Here is a 22,578-nt window from a genome sequence, read left to right as displayed (position 1 = left end):
CAAATGAGATTTGTGCATTGTACAAGCAGTACATATAGAAATTATTATTCAACTGCCATTATGTAGTTATTCAAACATTGTCACATGTACACCATGTAAAAGCACTGGGTCAGATGATCATAAAGGAAAAATGAAACTTGAGATGACCTAATTTGCCCTCGTGACATCAGATAATCGCTCGATTATTTTCTAATGTTCTTGAATTCCGTGCTACAGAATATGGTATAGTCTTTTTCTGGGAATCGGTGTTAAACACCCTGGTCTTCATTATCCAGAATGTATCCCTCTGGAGAGTTAAGGCAATCTTTTCTCATTTCTATGTGACAGAACTTTCCTCCATTTCCCCTAATTTGTCACAGATTACTGTGAATGATTCTGAGACCTCATTTTCAAGTTCCTTCATCACTCTGAAGATTAATTTGTTTGGAACTTTGTTTTAGGTAAATGTCCTCTTACTTGCCTATTCCCAATCAAAGCTCTTACTTCAGTGATCCTCAAAGTGTGGCCTCCAGCCCCTGCAGAATATTGAGATCCTTTCAGCAAAACAAATGAATACATTTCCTGTCAGTAATAAATTTCAAACTTTAGAATAAAAATTAATATATTTTTTAAATTTTTATTTTTACTTTATTTTACTTTACAATACTGTATTGGTTTTGCCATACACCAACATGAATCCACCATGGGTGTACATGCGATCCCAAACATGAACCCCCCTCCCACTTCCCTCCCCACAACATCCCTCTGGGTCATCCCCGTGCACCAGCACCAAGCATGCTATATCCTGCATCGGACATAGACTGGTGATTCAATTCTTACATGACAGTATACATGTTTCAATGCCATTCTCCCAAATCATCCCACCCTCTCCCTCTCCCTCTGAGTCCAAAAGTCCGATATACACATCTGTGTCTTTTTGGCTGTCTTGCATAGAGGGTCATCATTGCCATCTTTCTAAATTCCATATATATGTGTTAGTATACTGTATTGGTGTTATTTTTTAAAACTTATATCTGCCACCATTAACTTGACAGCTTTCCAATATTTAAAGACTTTTCTAATGAGCCTAGAGTGATATTAGCAACCATGATTTTTTTTTTAACATTGCGTAAGGAAATGTGTCAACATTCGGAAGACCTACACAATTCAGTGAACCAATATTTTCCAAATAATCCATGTATGATGTTACAAAGTCATGCATGGGTGAAAGATCCATTCAAAGAACAGGATGAATCAATGTGTTTGCATTAATATAGAATACAAAATGTTCAGTGAAGGTTTCCAATTCCACATTGTCCCTAACTTTAAGGAAATTACAACTTGGTGGATTGGTAGTACCAAATAAAAATATCTACCCTGGTAGCTCAGACAGTAAAGAATCTACCTGCAATGCAGGAGACCCAGGTTCAGTCCTTGGGTTGGGAAGATCCTCTGGAAAGGAGCATGGCAACCCACTCCAGTATTCTTGCCTGTAGAATTCCATGGACAGAGGAGCTTGGCAGGCTACAATCTGTGGGGTCACAAGGAGTCAGACATGACTGAGCAACTTTCACTTCACTTAACTCCACTTAACAATTATCTGAAAAGGTTGTTAACATACTTCTTTTCCTAACTACATACGTATGTGAGGCCATATTTTCCTCACATACTATAACCAAAAACCATACCATAATAGATCAAATGCAAAAGCATGTATGAAAGTCCACGTAAAAAAAGATATGAAAAAATGTTTTTTTAAAAGCTGCTCTTATCACTAAATTTCTGTTTTGGAAAGCATATCATCTTCATCAAAAATGCTATCTTAATATGTAGTGAATGTATTTATTGTTACTTTTTAAATTAGTAAACATATGTCAGGTAATAAGGCTTGAGTTTTAATTCCCCCTTCTTTTTTAGCTATAAAGCATCTTTCTTTTGGGGCTTCCCTGGTGGGTCAGTGGTAAAGAATCCACTGCCTGCCATTGCAGGAAATGCAGGTTTGATCTTAGGGTCAGGAAGATCCCCTGGAGAAGGAAATGGCAACCCACTCGAGTATTCTTACCTGGGAAATTTCATGGACAAAGGAGCCTGGCGAGCTACAGTCCGTGGGATCGCAGAAGTGTCAGACACCACTCAGTGGCTAAAAAACAACGAGCTACACATGTAGACCTCACCCTGATACCTCATCTGAAGAGGCCTCCCCTGCTTATACTCAGTCTTATCTCCTGTCTGTTTCCATCAGAGTATTTGGCTTGGTTCTGTAATTACCTCATTTACTTCTTTACCATCTACTAGCTTTCTCCATCTGGAGAAGGCAGTGGCACCCCACTCCAGTACTCTTGCCTGGAGAATCCCATGGATGGAGGAGCCTGGGAGGCTGTAGTCCATGGGGTCATGAAGAGTCGGACACTTACTGAGCAACTTCACTTTCACTTTTCACTTTCATGCATTGGAGAAGGAAACGGCAACCCACTCCAGTGTTCTTGCCTGGAGAATCCCAGGGACGGGGGAGCCTGGTGGGCTGCCGTGGTGGGGTGGCACAGAGTGGGACACGCCCGAAATGACTTAGCAGCAGCAGCAGCAGCTTTCTCCATCCACAAAGGACACGTGTGCACTGCCAGTGGTGGGCACAGGAATAGAACCTTAATTGGGGCTTCCTATGTGGCTCAGCCGTAAAGTCTACGTGACAATTTAGGAGATGGGTTCAATCCCTGGGTTGCGAAGATCCCCTGGAGAAGGAAATGGCAACCCACTCCAGTATTCTTGCCTGGAGAATCCTGTAGACAGAGAGCTTGGTAGGCTACACAGTCCATGGGGTCACAAAAGAGTCAGACATGCTTAGTGACTAAACAACAACATTGACCTACAGCACTATGTTAATTCCAGATCCTGGAATGCTTCACAAATTTGCAGAAGCCATGCTAATCTCTATATCATTCCACTTTTACTATATGTAATGCCAAAACTAGTACTGAATTTTAGTTTCTAATATGGTAAATATCAATAGGTAAAGCACACAAACAAAAGCTCGTTGAGATCCTCGATAAATGTTAAGAGTATAAAGGAATTCTGAAACCAAACACTTGAAATGTGCTCCTTACACCATTGTTCTACCCATTCCAGGCTGAAGACCATGTTCCCTTAAAGAAATGAAAGGTTTCCTTAAGTTGTTACAGGAAGTAGCATGTATAACACCATAATTAATGGCCTTGGGTCGGCAATCAGATTGACCTGGATTTAAGTCCTGGTTCTACTACTTACTAATTTTGCTATGTTCAACAAGTTGTTAACCCTTTCTGTACCTCAATTTCTCATGTATCAGATGGATATAATCATACTTCCTACCTTATGAGAATTAAATGGCAAAACTTGTTACACTTTTTAATCCAGAATGCTCATTGTCATCGCAAAGTTTTATACTAACAGTTGAAAGTAATATGGTGCTACTGTAATAATGGGAGATATTCTAAAGCCTTGAAATTCTCTTCCTTCATCAGGAAGTCATTTTTTTTCCAGATGACTGCAACACCAGTTCAGTTTTTCTCCAAACCAACCAAGAAACTTGTCAAGATTTCTAGGTGCTAGAAACTTTAAACATCAAATCTTTTCTGTTGGAAAACTGAAAGGCATGTGTTATGCCTACATGATTGGTCAGTTTTCTGAGGATATCTCTGTAATAAAATTCATATCCAGGAAAAGGCCCAATTACAAAGGTTAAATCAAAGGGTTAACATGAGCAGGTGAGCAAAGTGATTACCCAGTACTGACTCTGAGGATGAGCTTAACCATTATGTATCTGGTGATGACTCTCCCATGTTTCAAAATTGCTTTTACTGTGGGTATACAAGACAATAGACCTAATCAGATACTATTTTCTGTCCATGCCACTTTGGATACTGTAAGTCACAGAGCATTTGAAACAGGTTTTTACATATTGCATGCATGCTTAGTCACTCAGTCACATCCGACTCTTTGAGACCACCTGGACTTTAGCCCACCAGGCTCCTCTGCCCATGGAGTTCTCCAGGCAAGAATACTGGAATGGATAGCCATTCTCTTCTCCAGGGGATCTTTCTGACCCAGGGATGGAACCCGGGTCTCTTGCATTGCGTGTGAATTCTTTAAAGTCTGAGCCACCAGAGGAACTATTTACATATTAAACCTGCATAAAACACTGTAATATGAAATTGACATAATCATGTTTGGACCTATGATAATGCTAATTTTTCACTCAGTGTTGTTGACAAACAGCAGGAACTTTATATATAGCTGAGGGAGTCCCATGAATGTTCTTGGTTTAATATCTTATTAAGGTACTTGTAGCTAATTGCAATCAGATATATTTTGCTTTTCAAGCACTCACCCACGTTTAAGGCTTTAAACTCAGCATGAAAATCAGACATTTATTAATTTATCTTCAAGTTTGCTGACTCCAATCACTTCCATTTTTCTGTTGTCCATGTAGTGGTTTTTATTTTTAATATCAGATGGTATACTTTTTGTTGTAAGATTTCTATGCGATTCTCTTCATAATTTCTGTTTCTCTGCTGAGAACTTTTTCCATTCAGTTCAAGTATGTTTATCTCTTGAAGTATAATTATAACAGTTGTATTTACATCTGATAATTCTAACATCTGGGTTATCTGGAGGCTGGCTTCTCAACATTTTTTTCTTAGAAAAAGTATTCTTGGTTCTTCCTGGTTATGCAAGTTTGGATATTGGTTTATACGCCTCTGATCTTGTTGGAACTTGGGGGGATGGGGAAACATTTTGTTTGATTGTTTAGTTAAGCAATCAACCCAATAAGGCTCAGACTGCAAATTCTGCCTCACTTTTTGTGAGTGGGGGCTCCGACCTCAGTTTCATTTGTGAAGGCTGCTATGGTGCCTTAGGTCTGTCCTATGCATGCCCGCTCAGAAGTGAGCCCAGGACACGTGGAATGTCACACAAAGAATTAGAAGGTTTTCTAACTCTGGATTTTCCTCAGGATACCTTCAAGATGTCCCCACTCTCCCCAGCTGCATGCTGTCTGACTCAGATGAAACTCTTTTTTTCTGGTTCCTCTGGCACGTAAGCTGGATGTCTCCAGCCATGTACAGCTCCACATGAGGCCCACTCTTAAGGCTGAGCTGTAAGAGAAAAGAGAAATCATGGGAAATCCTCATACAAGTTGCTTTTCCAAGTTTTGACACTCCTTCATAGTCTGCTTGCTTTTGTTTACTTTTCAGGGTTTGTAGGTACTATACTTGGAGAAGGCAATGGCACCCCACTCCTGTGCTCTTGCCTGGAAACCCCATGGCCGAAGGAGCCTGGCAGGCTGCAGTTGGAGAAGGAAATGGCAGCCCACTCCAGTGTTCTTGCCTGGAGAATCCCAGGGACGAGGGAGCCCGGTGGGCTGCCGGCTGTGGGGTTGCACAGAGTCGGACGCGACTGAAGCGACTTAGCAGCAGCAGGAGCAGCAGCAGCAGCAGGTACCATACTTGACTTCCACATTTGCTTCAGAGGTTGCCATTAGCAAGAACTGAGTGTTCTGGGCACAATTGACTGGATCTGTAAGTTCCCTGCCTACTTCTCCAAATGCTTTCTTCCACCACTCTGCACTGTCACCTACTCTACACCAGCCTTTTTCTTCTTACAGTTTCCTACATGACTAAGTTTGCACCTACAACAAGCTATGGAGCTCGCTCTTCCCTCTACCTGAAATCTGTTTCCCTGCTCTTAAATAAACACTCCATGACCTTTTCTGACTTCTGAGTGTGCTTAGTTGCTAAGTCGTGCCCAACTCTTAGCCACCCATGGACTGTACCCTGCTAAGTTCCTCTGTCCATGGGGATTCTCTAAGGCAAGAATACTGGAGTGGGTTGCCATGCCCTCCTCCCTGGGATCTTCCCAACCCAGGGATCAAACCCAGGTCTCCCTGGGTTTGCAGGCGGATTCTTTACTGTCTGAGCCACCAGGGAAGCTTTCTGACTTCTACACTACCATAACGCCCACTGGACATGGAAAGCATGCAACATGTCCTTGTTGGATGGCTAGCTGGCCTGCTTAACTGATAATCAGTTACTTTGAAGAGTCCAGGTATTCTGGTCCAAGCAAAAATAAAATGTGAGTTTAGTTGATCAATTTAATAATAAATTAGTAAATAGAAAGATCTCTCATTCTGTCTTGATATGAAAATGTGTCAACAGCTTACTATCATACCTGTCAAGAAATTTGCAAGATATATTTTCCTCTTTTATGGCCCTTGTAGCTCACTTGGTAAAGAATCTGCCTGCAGTGCAGGAGACCTGGGTTCGATCCCTGGGTTGGGAAGATCCCCTGGAGAAGGAAATGGCAACCCACTCCAGTATCATTGCCTGGAAAATCTCATGGACAGAGGAGCCTGGTGAGCTGCAGTCCATGGGGTCGCAAAGAGCTGGGCATGACTGAGTGACTAACATTTATGGTTCAAACAATTTAGTATTTCTCTTTGCAATTCATTTTGCATGACATACCCTGAGCTGAAGCTTGCTTTTCTCCTGTCAGTAATAAACAATATAGGCATGACTTCATTACCGCTAGTTGTTGAGGCTTTGTTTGCTTTGTAAATTCGATTCTGTTTAACAGGTAGGAAACAACCCTGTTAAAATCTGGATCTACTTACTAGTTGTCAGATGGGAAATTTAAGGACTCTGAACTTCAGCCTTTGTGCAGAAAATGAAATACAACTATCTGCCCTGAAGGGTAGGTAAAGTACATGAAATACCTACCACAGCATCTGGCATATACTGCAGACTCAAAAGAGCATTTTCTATTTTCCCATCCGTCCGCCAGCCCCCAGTACTGAGAGTCAGTTTGAGCTCTCCCATGCATTACTTCCTGCTTTCCCTTCTTTTCTTACTTCAGCTTCCTCTCTCTGTGTTTCATTTCGGTCTCTAGGTACCAGACCTATCATCACAGAATTCCCGTGAATTTTAAATATGTGCCTTCAGGTTTTCTGATGTAGAGCTGTGTTTGATTTTCCTGAAAAAGATTCAAGTTGCTTGAGGTTTTCAAGGACCTCCTAGTCAAGAATTTACCTCAATAAATCATGTTCATAGTGATATTTTTGTTTTAATCTTGTTGGATTTTTAATAGAAACAATGGCTTCAGTCTTCTCCAAGGACAGCTAAAACACATTAAATATCTGCTGGGTCTGGCAAAAGGGAAATTTTAGCTTATATGCACCTACTATTTTATAAAAAGACTAAGACTTATTTTCTCCTTCAAACATTCATTACTATACAGTACTAATCATCATAACAAGCCCATGCATTATTCATATGAATTGTGATAGCTATACACAGTACACAATTAGCCAATTAATTAAAGAACACTTGTGGGTCCCTTGTTGAATATAACCATGCAAAATGTTTTCTGACCAAGTATACTTTCATGGAAATATTGAATAAAACTGGGAAGTTTGATAATTTTCATATCCATAAAATTTAAATACATTTATCTTCCTTACCGATAATAAGAATTAGAAAACTAGGAAATCTTTCATTTCAAAAATGTTATAATAGAAAAGGAAAGCATGAGTTTCACAGTATCTATGGGTCATATTTTTGCCTTTGCATACTGTTCACTGACTACGCTAATGCCTTTGACTGTGTGGATCATAATAAACTGTGGAAAATTCTTCAAGAGATGAAAATACCAGATCACTTTACCTGCCTTCTGAGAAATCTGTATGCAGGTCATGGAGCAACAGTTAGAATCGGACATGGAACAACAGACTGATTCCAAATTGGGACAGGAGTACAACAAGGCTATATACTGTCACCTTGCTTATCTAACTTATATGCAGAGCACATCATGTGAAATGCCAGGCTGGATGAAGCACAAGCTGGAATCAAGACTGCTGGGAGAAATATCAATAACCTCAGATATGCAGATGACACCACCCTTAAGGCAGAAAGCAAAGAGGAACTAAAGAGCCTCTTGATGAAAGTGAAAGAGAGTGAAAAGGCTTAGCTTAAAACTCAACATTCAAAAAACTAAGATCATGGCATCCGGTCCCATCACTTCATGGCAAATAGATGGGGAAACAGTGACAGACTTTATTTTCTTGGGCTCCAAAATCACTGCAGATGGTGACTGCAGCCCTGAAATTAAAAGACACTTGCTCCTTGGAAGAAAAGCCATGACAAACCCAGACAGCCTATTAAAAAGCAGGGACATGCCAACAAAGTCCGCCTAGTCAAAACTATGGTTTTTCCCATAGTCCCATATGGATGTGAGAGTTGGACCATAAAGTTGAGCACCGAAGAACTGGTGCTTTTGATTTGTGGTGTTGGAGAAGACTCTTGAGAGTCCATTGGACTGCAAGGAAATCAAACCAGTCAATCCTAAAGGAAATCAGTCCTGAATATTCATTGGAAGGACTGATGCTGAAGCTGAAGCTCCAATACTTTGGCCACCTGATACGAAGAACTGACTCACTGGAAAAGACCCTGATGCTGGGAAAGATTGAAGGCAGGAGGAGAAGGGGACAACAGAGGATGAGATGGTTGGACGGCATCACTGATGCAATGGACATGAGTTAGAGCAAGCTCCAGGAGCTGGTGATGGACTGGGAAGCCTGGTGTGCTACAGTCCATGGGGTCACAGAGAGTCGGACACAACAGAGCAACTGAACTGAACTGATAGATTATATTTACCTGGGAAATATTAAATAGAAAAATATGACTAGCTCATTTTTTCCCAAGTCTCAGTTATTTCAAGAATAAACACTATGGTAAAAGCGTAGCTTATTTCCTTGAAAACTAGGTTGGAGACTTATTTATCAAAGCTTAAAGGAGCAAGTCACAAAAATATTCCAATGAGAGGTTCAGGAGATATTCCCAGTAAGTTTAACCCTTTAGCCAAGACCAATGGATACATGCAATATGGTTTTCTAAACTGATTTGCCAGTTCGCACGTTAGGGAAGCCCATTCAGATACCTTAAATTCTTTCTAAAGTAAAATGCACTAGGAAAAAGAAGCCATGGACTCAGAATAAAAACAAAAAGCAAGACTGTCAAGGAAATCTTTTAAACCACGTAAAACCCCATTTTAAAAAAAGCTAATAGATAACATTTTCTTTCAAAATTTTATGTCCAGTTATACATAACTGCCTTGCTAGGAAAAGAAACTGGTCACTAGCAAATACCAGTTAAACAATGGCCAGATAAATAGTTGCAAATTTCTATTGTATTGACTTAATTTAAATATACCGTTTCCCTTTGATCACAAAGTTAAACGTCTTATTTCTTGAATGGAGTAACAGAAGAGTGTGTGTGTGTGGTGGGGGGGGGGGTCCCCTCTTTGTGAAAAGACATTTCTTTCACTGTTATACAGTTCCACAGGATTTTGCTTATGAGTTAAGAATATAAAGCACTAGGCCATAAATTTCACTTTTCTTGAGTAACTCAAAATTTACAACTTGTTTCCTATCAATAAATCGTAAGTGACATTTCCTTTCAGCTTTACAGAAGTGTTTATGGCCATAACAGAGCTTTAACGTCTACTGAAAAGTGCTATCAAATATTGCCAAAATACACACACACACATTTAGTAAGACTGAAAGAAATTTAAAAATGAACACAACTCTAACAATGAAGAGAAACAGATTATTTATACAGATTTTGCCAAACCAATTTAGAAAATAACATACCTTAGAACATTGTAACTATTTTGAGTAGCAGTCTTTAAAAAATTTTCCCTAGATATACTAACGTGAGCACCTGCGTCCTCAGTAATGTCCGACTCTTCATGACCCCATGGACTGTAGCCCATCACGTCCCTCTGTCCACGGGATTTTCTAGGCAAAAATACTGGAGTGGGTCACCATTTGCTTCTCCAGGGGATTTTCCTAACCCAGGGATGGAACCCGGGTCTCCTATGTCTCCTGCATTGCAAGGTGAATTCTTTACTGCTTGGGCCAAGGCTCAGATATACCAACAGTAACCCTAAAAACTCAGGAATCAATATAGTTGTAAAAGGCGAGAACAAAATTTCATACAGGATGAGTGCATCTTGCTAATTAAAAGGATGAACAATTCTAACTACTGTTTCAGGGGAGGCCTATCTGGACTTACCCTATTCAACAGCGCAACCTCTGCTTCCATGTACTTGGTTCGTCCTTACCCTGTTCACATTCCCCACCCCTCTCCCCACACAGCATTTATTAACTTGTAAGTGGTGTGGTGACCATTCATTATCTGTTATTCTCCCTTACTAGAATGTAAGATCTATGAGGACAGGGATCTATTGTTCACTCATTTGTATCGCACATATCTAGATCAGCACCTGATGCGTATCAAGTGCTCAAGAAAACTGAGTGACTTAGTTTAGTTTCTTTATTGCGTCATGCTGTTTTGTCGCTGTTTTGCTTTTTTTTTTTTCCAGTTTGCTTTATTCTTAACTCCCTCTTCTTTGCTCAACAAAGCCTTCCCGGTTTTGTTGTTGTTCAGTCACTACGTCATATCCGACTCTATGCAACCCCATGGACCCTCATGTACTTTATTCACTATCTCCCAGTTTGCTCACATTCACGTCCATGAAGTCAGTGATGCTATCTAACCATCTCATCCTCTGCTGCCCACTTCTCCTTTTGACTTCAATCTTTCCCAGCATCAGGGTCTTGTCCTTCCAAAGCATAAACTAGAATACAATTGATGATGCGATGTAACAAATTGTCCCCAAATCTCAGTGGAAGCTAATCTTTACTTCTTGCTCATGCTAATACCTAACACATTCAATACAGGGGGAGGATTTGAGGAAGTTTTGCTCCATATAGTCACTCACAGCCAGGCTGACAGTTGCTCCACCTGGAACACATCATGTCCTTGGTCACTGTAGTAGAGAAGCCTAAGGATTGTACAAGGGATTTTATTTTCACTGCTTTTCCTTGGAAGTGTCATACCACTTCTCACTGCTAACTCACGGGAATAAATTAGTCAGAAGGGCTCCTTCTAACTTAACGGGGGTGGAAATTTAGAGGAGCATATGGAAGGTGTGGTAATCATCATCGTGTCACGTATCAATATTATAACTATTTAAATAAAGTCCATTTTCTCTATTAGAATGGAAACTCCTGAAGGGCCAGAGGTTGTTGGTTGGATCTCTAATATAATCCAAACATCTACGGACTTGACAAACATTTGTTGAATAAAAAGTTTAAAACCAAGTATTAAAAATAATTAACCTTTTTAATTTTTTAAAGAAAACAAATACTGTCCATAAGAAAGCATTTCTGTTTTTATGTCCATCAGTAGCCAAATGGAATTTTGATATAAACATTTCCATCATACCAACTTGGATAAATGCACAACTTAGAAAATAATTCAATAATGCACGTATCAAGAGTCTACCAACAAATTCATTAATATCCAAGATTCATTACTGAATGTCAAAGTCAACCAAGGTTAAGATTTTCATTATGATGAACTGTAAAATTCCAGTGCCAACTGGTTGCCTGAATCAAACTGTTTAATCCCTAAAACTGGAATCTAGCACTCTCAAACACGTAGTTCACCCAGCCACCCAGACCTCACTACACACACACCCTCTCACACTCTCTTTTAAAAACTGCCCATTAGGGCATTATAATGGAAAAAGAAAATAGAAACTGAAAGAGCATTTGTAAACATGGGATATCACTTAGACAACAGAGTAGGCAGAAAAATCCTAAAAGTGTACATGAAAGCCGATAAATGATAAGCTACAGAAAGCCACATTTAACCATTTTAAGAATTTCACAACAGTGAGCAGATTTGACAAACTGAAACACCAGAGCCAGGACTATGAGCTTTGCTCCACTCCAGGACAAACAAAATCTCTAACCATTTTAAGAACAGATGAGAATCCACATGTAACAAAGGAGATATAAACATTATTTTTAATTGAAAAAATGAAAAATATAAATCCTTGTTAAACATTTCATTTAAAAATATGCAGCTTTATTTTAAAATGTGGTAATGCTCAAAAATGGCAGTTGACTTCACTCATATATGTAAAAATGTTGGTAAAATATCAATACATTGGTTTATAAGTTATGTACTGCCCTCCAACTAAATTTTTTTTCACCAAACTTCTTAACTGTCAAGAAAAGTCTTATGTCCTAAGCCCACCATTATTAAACATGGTTAAGTTCCAGAGCTAAAAGCGAACCATTCAAGAAATAGGTTTTGATGTGACAGAAGCCTCATGAGCACAGATATAGAGGCAGCTAAGCGATAAACCAACAGTAACTTTCTTTTTTGCAGGTGTTTAATTCACTCTAAATTGAGCAACTGTTTGGGAATTATAGAGTGAAAAGCTCATCCTTCTTTTCCAACTTATAAGGGAAATAGAAAGGTGATGATGAAATTAACTACTAATAGTGTTTCATACATTCTGTTTAGCACATAATTCCAAAATGCAAATGTTTGAAAGTTTTTGAAGAGAAATATCTACAATCTTAAGCCTGTCTATGCTAAATAAATGTAACTGTCTGATTCACCTAGATATGTATTATTCTGATGCCAACAATATTTAAACGTCTCTGACTGACCACTGAATTGGAAAGGGCTCTCCAGTACACACACAATCTGCATCTGCAGCACTAGAAAGAATCCAATCAATGTCCATTTTCTGATGTAATTTAACATTCTACAAATCCATGAAGAGAAATACTAAGCTTAAAGGCTTTGAGAGCATGCACAGTACAAATTTCACCATTTAAAGAAAATATATACATGAATATACAAGAAAAAAAAACAGGATTGTATAGTCACTGAAGTAGTAATAATGGCTATTTCCAGGTGGTGGGATTATGAGTGAAGATTTTTCATGGGAAACTGTTCTCAACATAGCTAACTTAAAAACCAAAGGGTATTACCAACCAATGAAATTACTGTCCTTTACGACTTCACATTACAAACTTTTAAAGCTACCAACATATGTATTTGTCAGAGTGGCTACATATATTCTGATACACTTGGAAGATCTCTTAAAAGATGGAAAAATAGCAAGATCATAAAAGAATATATTTACTCTAAAATTAAAAACCACTGATAATCATTAGGTTTCCTACAGATATATAATTCCATAGGAAAATCAGTCTCTTTCATCTCATCTTTACAAGTTTTTAAATGTTTTTCTCTATTATCTTTTTTGCTAGTTTTTTATGTATTTATACCAGTTTGGACTGAATATTTACACTATTTCCATTCACAAACATTCCTCTCTGAACTAGTAACAGCACTGCTTATCAAAACTTACACTCAAGCCATTTAAGACTAAGTTTTAGATCTGTGGCTAATTATCTGGCAAGAATAAAAGAATAAGAAAAGTTTCATATTAGCAGCAAATTAACTAGATTTAAGGGTCTTGATTTGTTGTGAGCCTTTGGAAGCCTGCATATTAAACACCGGTGATTTTTAAATTCTCAATGGAAATGGTGATGGCATTCACTTAACCAAACTAGCTCAAATTAAGGGTAGTGAGAACATGCAATTAAAAAAAAAAACTACAGTAAATTCCTATTTTTCAGACATCTCCAAGATCATCTTATAAATCAGAATGATCTTAGACTCCAGTATGGTTTTCATCCATACTTAAATATCTAAAAAGAAAAAAAATGTGTGTACTCACACACACACACACTTTTCATACTTTATATATTATTCACTTTTTAAAAGTTAGAGAAAATGTAAACTTGAAATAACATTGTTACATAAATGATCTGCTTTAACATTTTTATAAGCTACACTTTCACTTATTACCTTACTATGCTTTGTGAAAGGATATGCCTTACTTAGTCTTTGCACTCTTAAAAATATGAGAAATAACAAGATTAAGTTCAGGAACATAAAGTCTTTAGACTATTGTGAAATATCAATTTTTAAAGAGCATAAGTCACAATGATCAGATGAAGCTTCCCATGTTGATGGCGTATTACAGAATCAAAGAATGGAAAAGCCACAAAATTGAAATCTGAGATATCAAATCCATTCTGGGCAATTATCTTCAGATACCCCACTTAGTAGAGTATATATATATAGATATATGCATGATTTTTCAAAAATCGTGAACATTTTGGGATTAGCATATTATTTAATATGTGCAATTTAAATTGTGCTTAAAACAATTTACTAAGTATTAGACTAAGATCCTAAAAAAGCTAGATGCCTCTCAAACATGAGTAGATTGGTACTCTACTCCCAAACTGATAAGGGCCCATGTTTTTATGTAACTGTAGGCTTTGAAGGACAGCAGGGGGTTCAAAAAAAACCTTACAAAAAACTTATTAATCACATTTGGCTGCCCATCATTAAAATGTCAGTGAACCTAAGCAATTTAAATTATAAATATTCTCATTTAATAAAACACCCACACAATGACAAGAATGAGACTTTAATCAGTTTTAAGTGGAGTTTATAACACTAAGAGATAAAGGGTTGTTAACAAACACAATAACAAATGGACATCTGATTGGCAGGAGGCATTATCCTGTACACATCGTATTTTTTTGTGCATCCTCAGTGCATAGCATTTACACACAGAGCCACTGCTGCACAGCACAAGAGTATCTGAAGAGGCTGAATCAGAGTAAGGCTGTTGAACAGACTGAAGTTTTTTAGTATATATAATCTATATGAAAACAGATTGAACTTTTGAACTGGCAGGGTAGAAGGCAACTCTGCCAAACACTGCAGTTAAAGCCCCCACTTTAGTGCACAGTTCCACCCCTTCCATCTGCATGCATGACACATTAACAGTATTTAAAGGTAAACGAGGCACTTTGTGGCAACCACAGCCATCGTTATGAACATATTGCACAAATTTTCTAGAACTAAACAGTAACTTGTACCCTACTTTTATTTTTTAAAGCTGAAACATTTGATGCTGCCGGTAAACTCCACTCAAGTTTATAACCTGTGCCACAGTGAAGAATGGTGATGCTATTTACTCAACTACCCTTTAATAATTATGGCAGAAAGATGTTCAAGAGGAGCTACAGAGGACTTGGGATGGTACAGGGCCCAATTGTAAGCTTTCTTAAAAGTGATGCCTTCAAGTAACTTCAGACAAGTAAGCGGCTGCACATCCAAAAAGTCTAAGAAAACATTCCAGAAACTCAAGAGATTTACCTACAGAATGCATTTCAGGCTAATCATGAATACTGTCATAAATAAAGTTTTAATTAGGACTCGGAAACCTTTCAGTCATAGCAATTCTTGTCAAATTCTATGGGCATGGTAACTGAAATAAAGGAGAGTAGTATGTATAATATATATTTATATATATATAATATATATAATGCCATTTTTCCATTTCCAATGACTACACCATAAAATGTAAGCAAGGCTTCTCAAAAACATTGAAACATTCAAAATCAAAACCCTCATTCAGACCTTCACATTCCAAAGGAAAAATAATAACAGTGCAAAAGCCCATTATAATGTCATTATTTATGACCTGGCCCTCCATGTTACATATTGGAACAATACAAGTTATGCTTTAATATACTGTGCCCAAAACTGTAACAAATAACAGTATTAATAACTATCTTCAAAACACAAATAGTTGATTTTCATTTTAGTCAACACTTTTCAGCTTTTATGAAAGACAAGGTGAGATAAATTTCAATGATGAGAGCTGAGGAATAGGTGTCTCTAACTTTACCAATTTAACTTATGAGCAGTCAATCAATTCTCTACATATCAATGTTTAAATATCAATGTGTAAATACTAACCGCTTTGTTAAAAAACTTTAAAACCTTATTTTTTGAATGAAACTGACAAGGTATGGAAAACATGTCAAGATCATTTTCCAAAGAATATTTTAGATGAAGCTCTGCCTAATCTATTTACCATCAAACTCTATAAATGCTGCTCTAGTAGGTCCTACGCAATCTGTATTTGTAAATTAACTAGGTCAGACCACAGCTAGTGAACAATTTCAGCACCAATAAGTTATTGAAAATGAGATTTTACACCATTAAGAAATAAATTGGCTGGATAGTCAAACATTTCAAGGTCAAGGTGTAATTTGAAAGATATCAAATTTCTGGGAAAAAAATTATTTTTAATCATATCTTCACATTAACTTTACAATAGTAGTTGTACTCTGCTTAAAATCATATGCAGTCTGGGCATATCAAATATATGATATTTAAGAAGTGAAATTGAAGCCCTAATCCTAACTCTAGCACTATGAAGAAATGATTCAACACTGCACATTTAAAAAAATCTATTCTTTCAATAGCAAATTGATAAAAGCATTATGTGGGACAATTTCTACTGAAAAAGTAAATGACTTATTATTTGTGCAGTGTTGAAAATTTACTGCAACTCTAATTTCCTTTTTAACACAAATAACGTCCTTTTAAATATAAACATTATATGTATTCAATATTCAAGTAAAATTCCCTAACAGTTAATGACATTTAAAAAATGTGCAAAACTGCAAAACTCATTGTAATAGAATGTGTAAGGTCAAAAGGGTGGAACGGCTGACATCTATTGGATTGAATAAGTGCATCATAAATTTTTAAAGAAAAAAAAAAACCGCTTACTGTAGAATCTCAAATTGAAATTTCCTGTGCAGCATTACAAAATATTGTATATTTAATGAGAAAAAAGAAGCTTGTAGGCAGCACATGAAGCATCCACAGCAGGTACATGATTGAAAACTAATAACATAAGTGTAAGTTGTTGACTGATGTAGGTACTAATAGCATCTGACTTTTAGCACTGGCCTTGATTACACAGGAGATGGAGCAGTCATTACAACTGAGAAAACATATTTAATAAATCATTGTCGATTTTTATAATGTTTCAAGCCCATTCTTTGTTGATAGCCTCCACATTTGTATGGTTAAGTCATTGTTGCTGTGTTTCTTATCTATGACCACATTACTTTTATATCCCTTCATTTGTGGATTCTTAAGATGTTGTGGAAGGTTCATTCCTGTACCCCAATACAGATTCACTCCCTCTAGCTGCCTTTTCTAGCACCAATATGCTTAAAAAAAATAAAATGCACAAATAACAAGCAGTGACAGCGGCCAATTCTTCAAACGTCCAGATTAATAACTGTAGCATGCTAAAGAAAGGTGCGTGTAAATAGCTGGAGATGGTATATGGTCCAGAATCCAGCACACAACAAATGCCTTTCTGAGCATTCCCTCCGTTCCCCTAACCCGAATACATGCATTAGAATGTAGCAAAACCTTTTAGAAACTCCTCTTAGCCAACTGCAAACTTATCTGTTGCCACAAGTGCAAAGGGGTAGGATGTGAACCTGTGTATCACAAAGCTCTTTAGCCACTTCAGTTGGTGACAGAACACAAAATGAGAAATTCCTACGTATACACATCAGTCTGTCTCCACTTTTTATAAAACTGGAATAAAATGGGAAAGTGCCATCTTTATTCATCCTAATTGAATTTTAAATGTCCTTTTGACACAAAAAGGTATATACATGACACTACACAATCTTTTTTCAACTGGACAACAAGTGTCAAAACCCTGTGGATGTATAGGGTAAAACAAGATTGGTCAGGAAAAGAGAATTGTTCCTATAACTGGTAATCTGACACAATGTCCTATTGCCATTTAAAAAAAAAAAAAAAAAGGTCCATTTTCAGTTTATTCAAGTTTGTTTTCATGGTGTTTTATCCCTCTTGATAAAAAAAAAAAATCAGACTTTTGTAATTTGTGTATGCTGATCTTCATCAAAAGGTTCATTCTCTGGGTCAGAGTCAGTGGTGTCAGAATATCTGTAATGATCAGGTTCATTGTCACTGACATCTGGTGTTACAGACGTTGAACTGCTAGCCTCTGGATTTGATGACTCCTCTACTGTTTTTGTGAAGTACAGCTTCACCTAGAGAAAGAAGAGAAAGTGTAAATGGAAAATCCATAAATCTGACCACTCTCAAAGATACATATCTTTATCGGATTCATTTTTAAGTACTATGACATACATAACCCTTAAAGAGCCTTTTCAATGACCTTCTCAAGATTTCCTACATTTTCTTTCTTGGCATACACTGAAAAGAAACTGGGATGTTAATATACTATGTGTTTTTTTAAATAAGCATAAACTACAGGCATTAATGAAATAATTCTACAAAAGAAAGGTACTGATTTCAATAGTCCACATAATATTTTTTCGATCACAAAATTCAACTCACATAGAGTTGAGTTTCAAAAGAATATTTCACTTACAGCCTGTCTGAAATTCAATGTATTTTCTAATACAGATAATATTAACAATGATGTTTAGGATTCCATTCACCCTAAAAACTTCACTGAAAGGGAGTAATAAAAAAGTTAATATCATACAGTGCTCTAAATAGTGAACCAACAACCTTTATAAGCAGAGGTGAAATAACTGTCAAAACAACTCTACAGGATAGGTCTTTCTGTTTTAAAAGAGAGAAAGCTATAGTTCAGCAAGGCTAGGACACTTGCTAAAGGCCACATATCTAGTAGGCAGTGGACATGGGATTTAAATTAGATCTGACATCCAATTCTTTGATCAGGCTATTATAGTGTCCTAGCTTTCATTCTTGCCCTCCTCTTGCCTTTATTTTAAAGGAGAGGACAGAGTAAACTTTTAAAGACAAAAATCAGATTACCTCTCTCCTGTGGAGAACACACTCAATGTATTCACACTTGGACTGATGTGTGTTAGTCAAAATGATTTCTTATCTATTGCTCTTCAAATACACTAAGCTCACTCTTGTCCCAGGGTTCCTACACCTGCTCTTTCCTCTTTTCCCAGGTATTTTATAGCTCCCTCATTTCACTTAGGCCTCTAATTAAAGTCAACTTCTTGGAGAGGCCTTCTCTAACCATCCCACTAAAAAATACACCAAGGCCACTCTCTCTCCTATCTCTGCTTTATTTTTCCAAAGCACTTACCATTATATGATATTATATGTGTTTGCTGATAACTGCAATAGCTTTTATTTGTAATAATAAATATAAAACCTCTTGTAACATTAAAACAAAAAAATAAAATTAGAGGAAGTCACACGTTAAAAGCTAGTAACTGAGGAAAATGTTCACAGAGAAAAGAAAGTAAACAAACTTACAAATTCTAAAAGACACTTCAAAACACTTTAATTATAAGATCTAAAGGTACTTATTAGCTCCATTTTCACTTGAAACAGGTAGCCCCTCTTTATTTTTATTACTACTAGCAATATCCTTAAACTTAGGTGAAGAGAAGTGGGAAGGAACTCAGCCCTTTAGGAATGATTCATGTGGAATGTTTTCACTGCTTCTACCATTCTCCCTCTCCATTTTATTGGGATGGAATGAAGAGAGAATTTTTAAAAAGAAAGGAAGAGGGTGTGGCGAAAGGGAGAGAGAAAAATCAAGTACAATAGAGAAGAAGAAATGAGGATAAGAAACAAATGGCAAACAACCGTTAGGGAATGTTCACAAGTCAGATTTTTAACCTGATTTGAATTCGCATCTAGAAATGTAAACAGAAGTACACAGATACATGTGACATACAGATAAAAGTAAAATGAGCCAAATGATTCCGTAACAAGAGGAGGTAGGCAGAGTTCAAAAACAGAAGAAGAGGAGAGGATGATCAGAGAAGGCCTTTCAGAGCACATGAGATTGAAGCGAAGGTTAGAATGTAAGGACAGCCAAGTGAAGGGCAGGCAGAGGCTGAGGGCTGGAGCACTACGGGGAGAAGGAAACGAATTGGAAAGACGTGAGGCAACTGAAGAACTGACAAGAGACCAGTCTGAGTGAGCTGCAGGAAGAGAATGTGGCTAGACTAGACGCAGAAAGTAGTCCCATGCTAAATTATACAGCTCTCTGTAGGGCCCATCAAAAAACCACAGATCTTTAAAAAGTATAAACAAGACTGATGATTACAATCAAGTCATTTTTAAGATAGCTCTAAGGAGTTGAGAATAAAATGGAGAGGGAGAATGGTAGAAGCAGTGAAAACATTCCATATGAATCATTCCTAAAGGGCTGAGTTCCTTCCCACTTCTTTCTTCACCTATTCCTACTTCATATTCAACTTAAATCCCCTCCCCAACTTCTGCCCCATATTTCACCAAACTGCAAAGAACAGGGTAAGGAAAAGGTAGCCTTTTGACTCTCTGTGCACCCTGCATTTCATTAGAAAGTTTTAGGTTACTGCTAGGTAAACAATGCTTACGAATATACTTAATTTAAAAATTAACCATTCAAGTCTTTCACCAGCTATATACCTAGAATAAAACAAACACACAGAGCCACTCACCAACTTCTCAATATGGTTTTAACTGACCTTAAAATTTGGAGAAAAGTATCGGTTGGCCTTGTCTTTATTTGCTTTGTCGAGATCATTTTTTGTTAAAGTGAGCACTAGATATTCCTTGTCATTATCTGCACGCTCTATACTGCAAATACTATCAATTTCTTGATCACATAGACTTCCATTTTCTACTTTTTCTGAGGTTTCCTCTGGTCCTGGTATGAAGAATGTGTTTACCCAAAAGTGAAACATTTTGTCCTTTAAAAAAAAAAAAAGGCATATTTGAATTTTTTTTTTTTAAAGACAATGCTAATTTATTCAACATTTGTCCTAGGAAGTGAACAAATCATGCCATGTACTATTTAATATTCTGAACAAAGGTAAACACAAAAACTAATACTGGACAATCTATGGGTTATCTATCTATAGCATCTAATTCCCATAGGAAGTTTCCTTTAATTCTAATCTAGACCAAAAATGTATTTCCACAAGTGCTAAAATAAACTTACTTTAATACCTTAAGTAAAATACCTTTTCTAGTCTAATGTTAGTTTTTTAAAGTGTTGAGTTTATATTATATGCTAAAAAAATTCAGAAATGGATTTAATTTCCTCTGTGTTTCAACAAGCTATTACAAAATTTACTTTAACAAAAGCTCTTGAAATGTCAGTTCAACTTTCCAATGAAGCACTGAAGGGTGTTATGAACTTCAACTTTTCGTTGTTACAAAATGCCTGCCTAAAAAAAAAATCACTTCTTACTAATAATGAGGTCTTGTAAATAAAAAAAAAAAAATCACATCAGAAATTCACTACTTCAAACCTTTCCTGATCAACGTAGAAACTGTTCTCTCTCTAGATTAGTGGAACTGGCCTGTATACATCATTTGACAATTAATGATGTACAACCCTGTGACATCTTATCTGGTACCTTAAACTGCCATTTAAATCTTTTATTCTAATTTATCTTCAAGTTTATTTTCCTGGGAAGATGGTAAGAACCTTAAGAAACTTATCTCTTAAATGTTTTTGTATCTTTTAACAGCACCTAGCACAGCAATAATGTGGTAGAAATCTGTTAAAACTGTTTTATTAATTTCAATTATTTTAGAAAAGTTACTGAGTTAGTAACTACACACATACTTAAGAGTCCGAAGAAAATAAACTAGCAAAATTTAAAACTTCAAAAACTGTGGATTGTGCTAATGCACTAATTATAGAAAAACTGCTTTGTTTAAAACAAACCAAACTCTTGCAACATGCAAGGAAAATCACATAAAATGAAAATAAATAAGGTAATTCAAGATAACAAAGTATTATAAATATTTAACTTAACCTTCAATTTTACATGTGTTAATGTAAATTGGAAGAATAAGAATTAGTGCAGTCCTAGAAGTATAGAAAAAGTGATACAGGTGTTTATTTTTAAAAGCAAAATATAAAATTTTTATGTGTGCTAGTCTTATGATGAATAAAAGAAAAAATTTACCTTAACTGCAAAACAATTATTAATACCTCTTGGATTATTGAAAAATATATTTTCAAAGTTATGGAGATATACTTAACTTTTATTTATATAGTACACATAGGAAATGGGTTTCTGGTGAAAAAAAATCAGTTTTACATCTTGTGATTTTCCAGCTACTTGGATTCTGGATAAAAAAAATATATTTCTTCTGATAAGCAAAATAGAAGTCAAAATTCTTGCAGTTAATGAAGCCTCCTCATTTTCTCTCAACAACAACAACAAAAAGCTAAAATTCAGGAAAATGAAATCAGTCTGACTATGGAGACTGTCTAAAAATTAGTGATACACTACTACCTGGTATGTTTAGGAGGCAGTAACAATACACACAGCTACTGTTTCTGCTCATTACTACCTAAATATTTTGTACCTTAGGCTCACCTTAAACGTTCACACTTAGTATTTTAAACCAAGACTGTTTGTTTTAAAATGAGCTCCTATATTCTCTAAACATAGCTCAGTGAGATGCAAACCTCACTAACTTTCTAAACGTGTATATTTAAATACCACATTTTTTCATTCTTTATTACTTCCTCTTCATATTTATTCCTCGCCTAGCTGAAAATTGAAATAAATTTACTTCCTCAGTAAATCTGAGGAAGCTAAATATAAAATGACCCAGTCTCAACAAGCATTAACCAAAATGGGGGAAACAGATTTTATTTATACAAACAGACCAAAATGTTTTTTCAAACTCGTGCCCCATGCTTACTTCTCAGTTTAATCAATCGTCTCTTCTAACAGGACTGTAGCCGATTGAATGGGGTACATATGCAATCTTCAATACTTTTATAGAGTTTATTTGCATA

The 22,578-nt window shown here is 36.6% G+C and overlaps 1 protein-coding gene across 2 annotated transcripts in view; it reads right to left on the bottom strand.

Annotated features, from left to right (window-relative positions):
* Positions 1 to 11,173: 11,173 nt before the first annotated feature.
* The window catches only part of PTEN (phosphatase and tensin homolog), a 101,964-nt gene continuing 90,559 nt past the window's right edge, over positions 11,174 to 22,578 (bottom strand). For both annotated transcript variants that reach the window (XM_027960248.3, XM_042238662.2), the window contains 2 exons: positions 20,279 to 20,503; positions 11,174 to 17,857 (listed from right to left, as the gene is read on the bottom strand). In XM_027960248.3, the coding sequence (XP_027816049.1) occupies positions 17,672 to 17,857; positions 20,279 to 20,503 (411 nt within the window). In that variant the 3' untranslated portion in view covers positions 11,174 to 17,671. The remainder of the gene's footprint in view (positions 17,858 to 20,278; positions 20,504 to 22,578) is intronic.

This window comes from Ovis aries, chromosome 22 (assembly GCF_016772045.2).
Source record: "Ovis aries strain OAR_USU_Benz2616 breed Rambouillet chromosome 22, ARS-UI_Ramb_v3.0, whole genome shotgun sequence".
Taxonomy (NCBI): domain Eukaryota; kingdom Metazoa; phylum Chordata; class Mammalia; order Artiodactyla; family Bovidae; genus Ovis; species Ovis aries.
The sequence above is the reverse complement of the archived record's forward strand: the minus strand, read 5'-3'. Positions and strand labels throughout refer to the sequence as shown.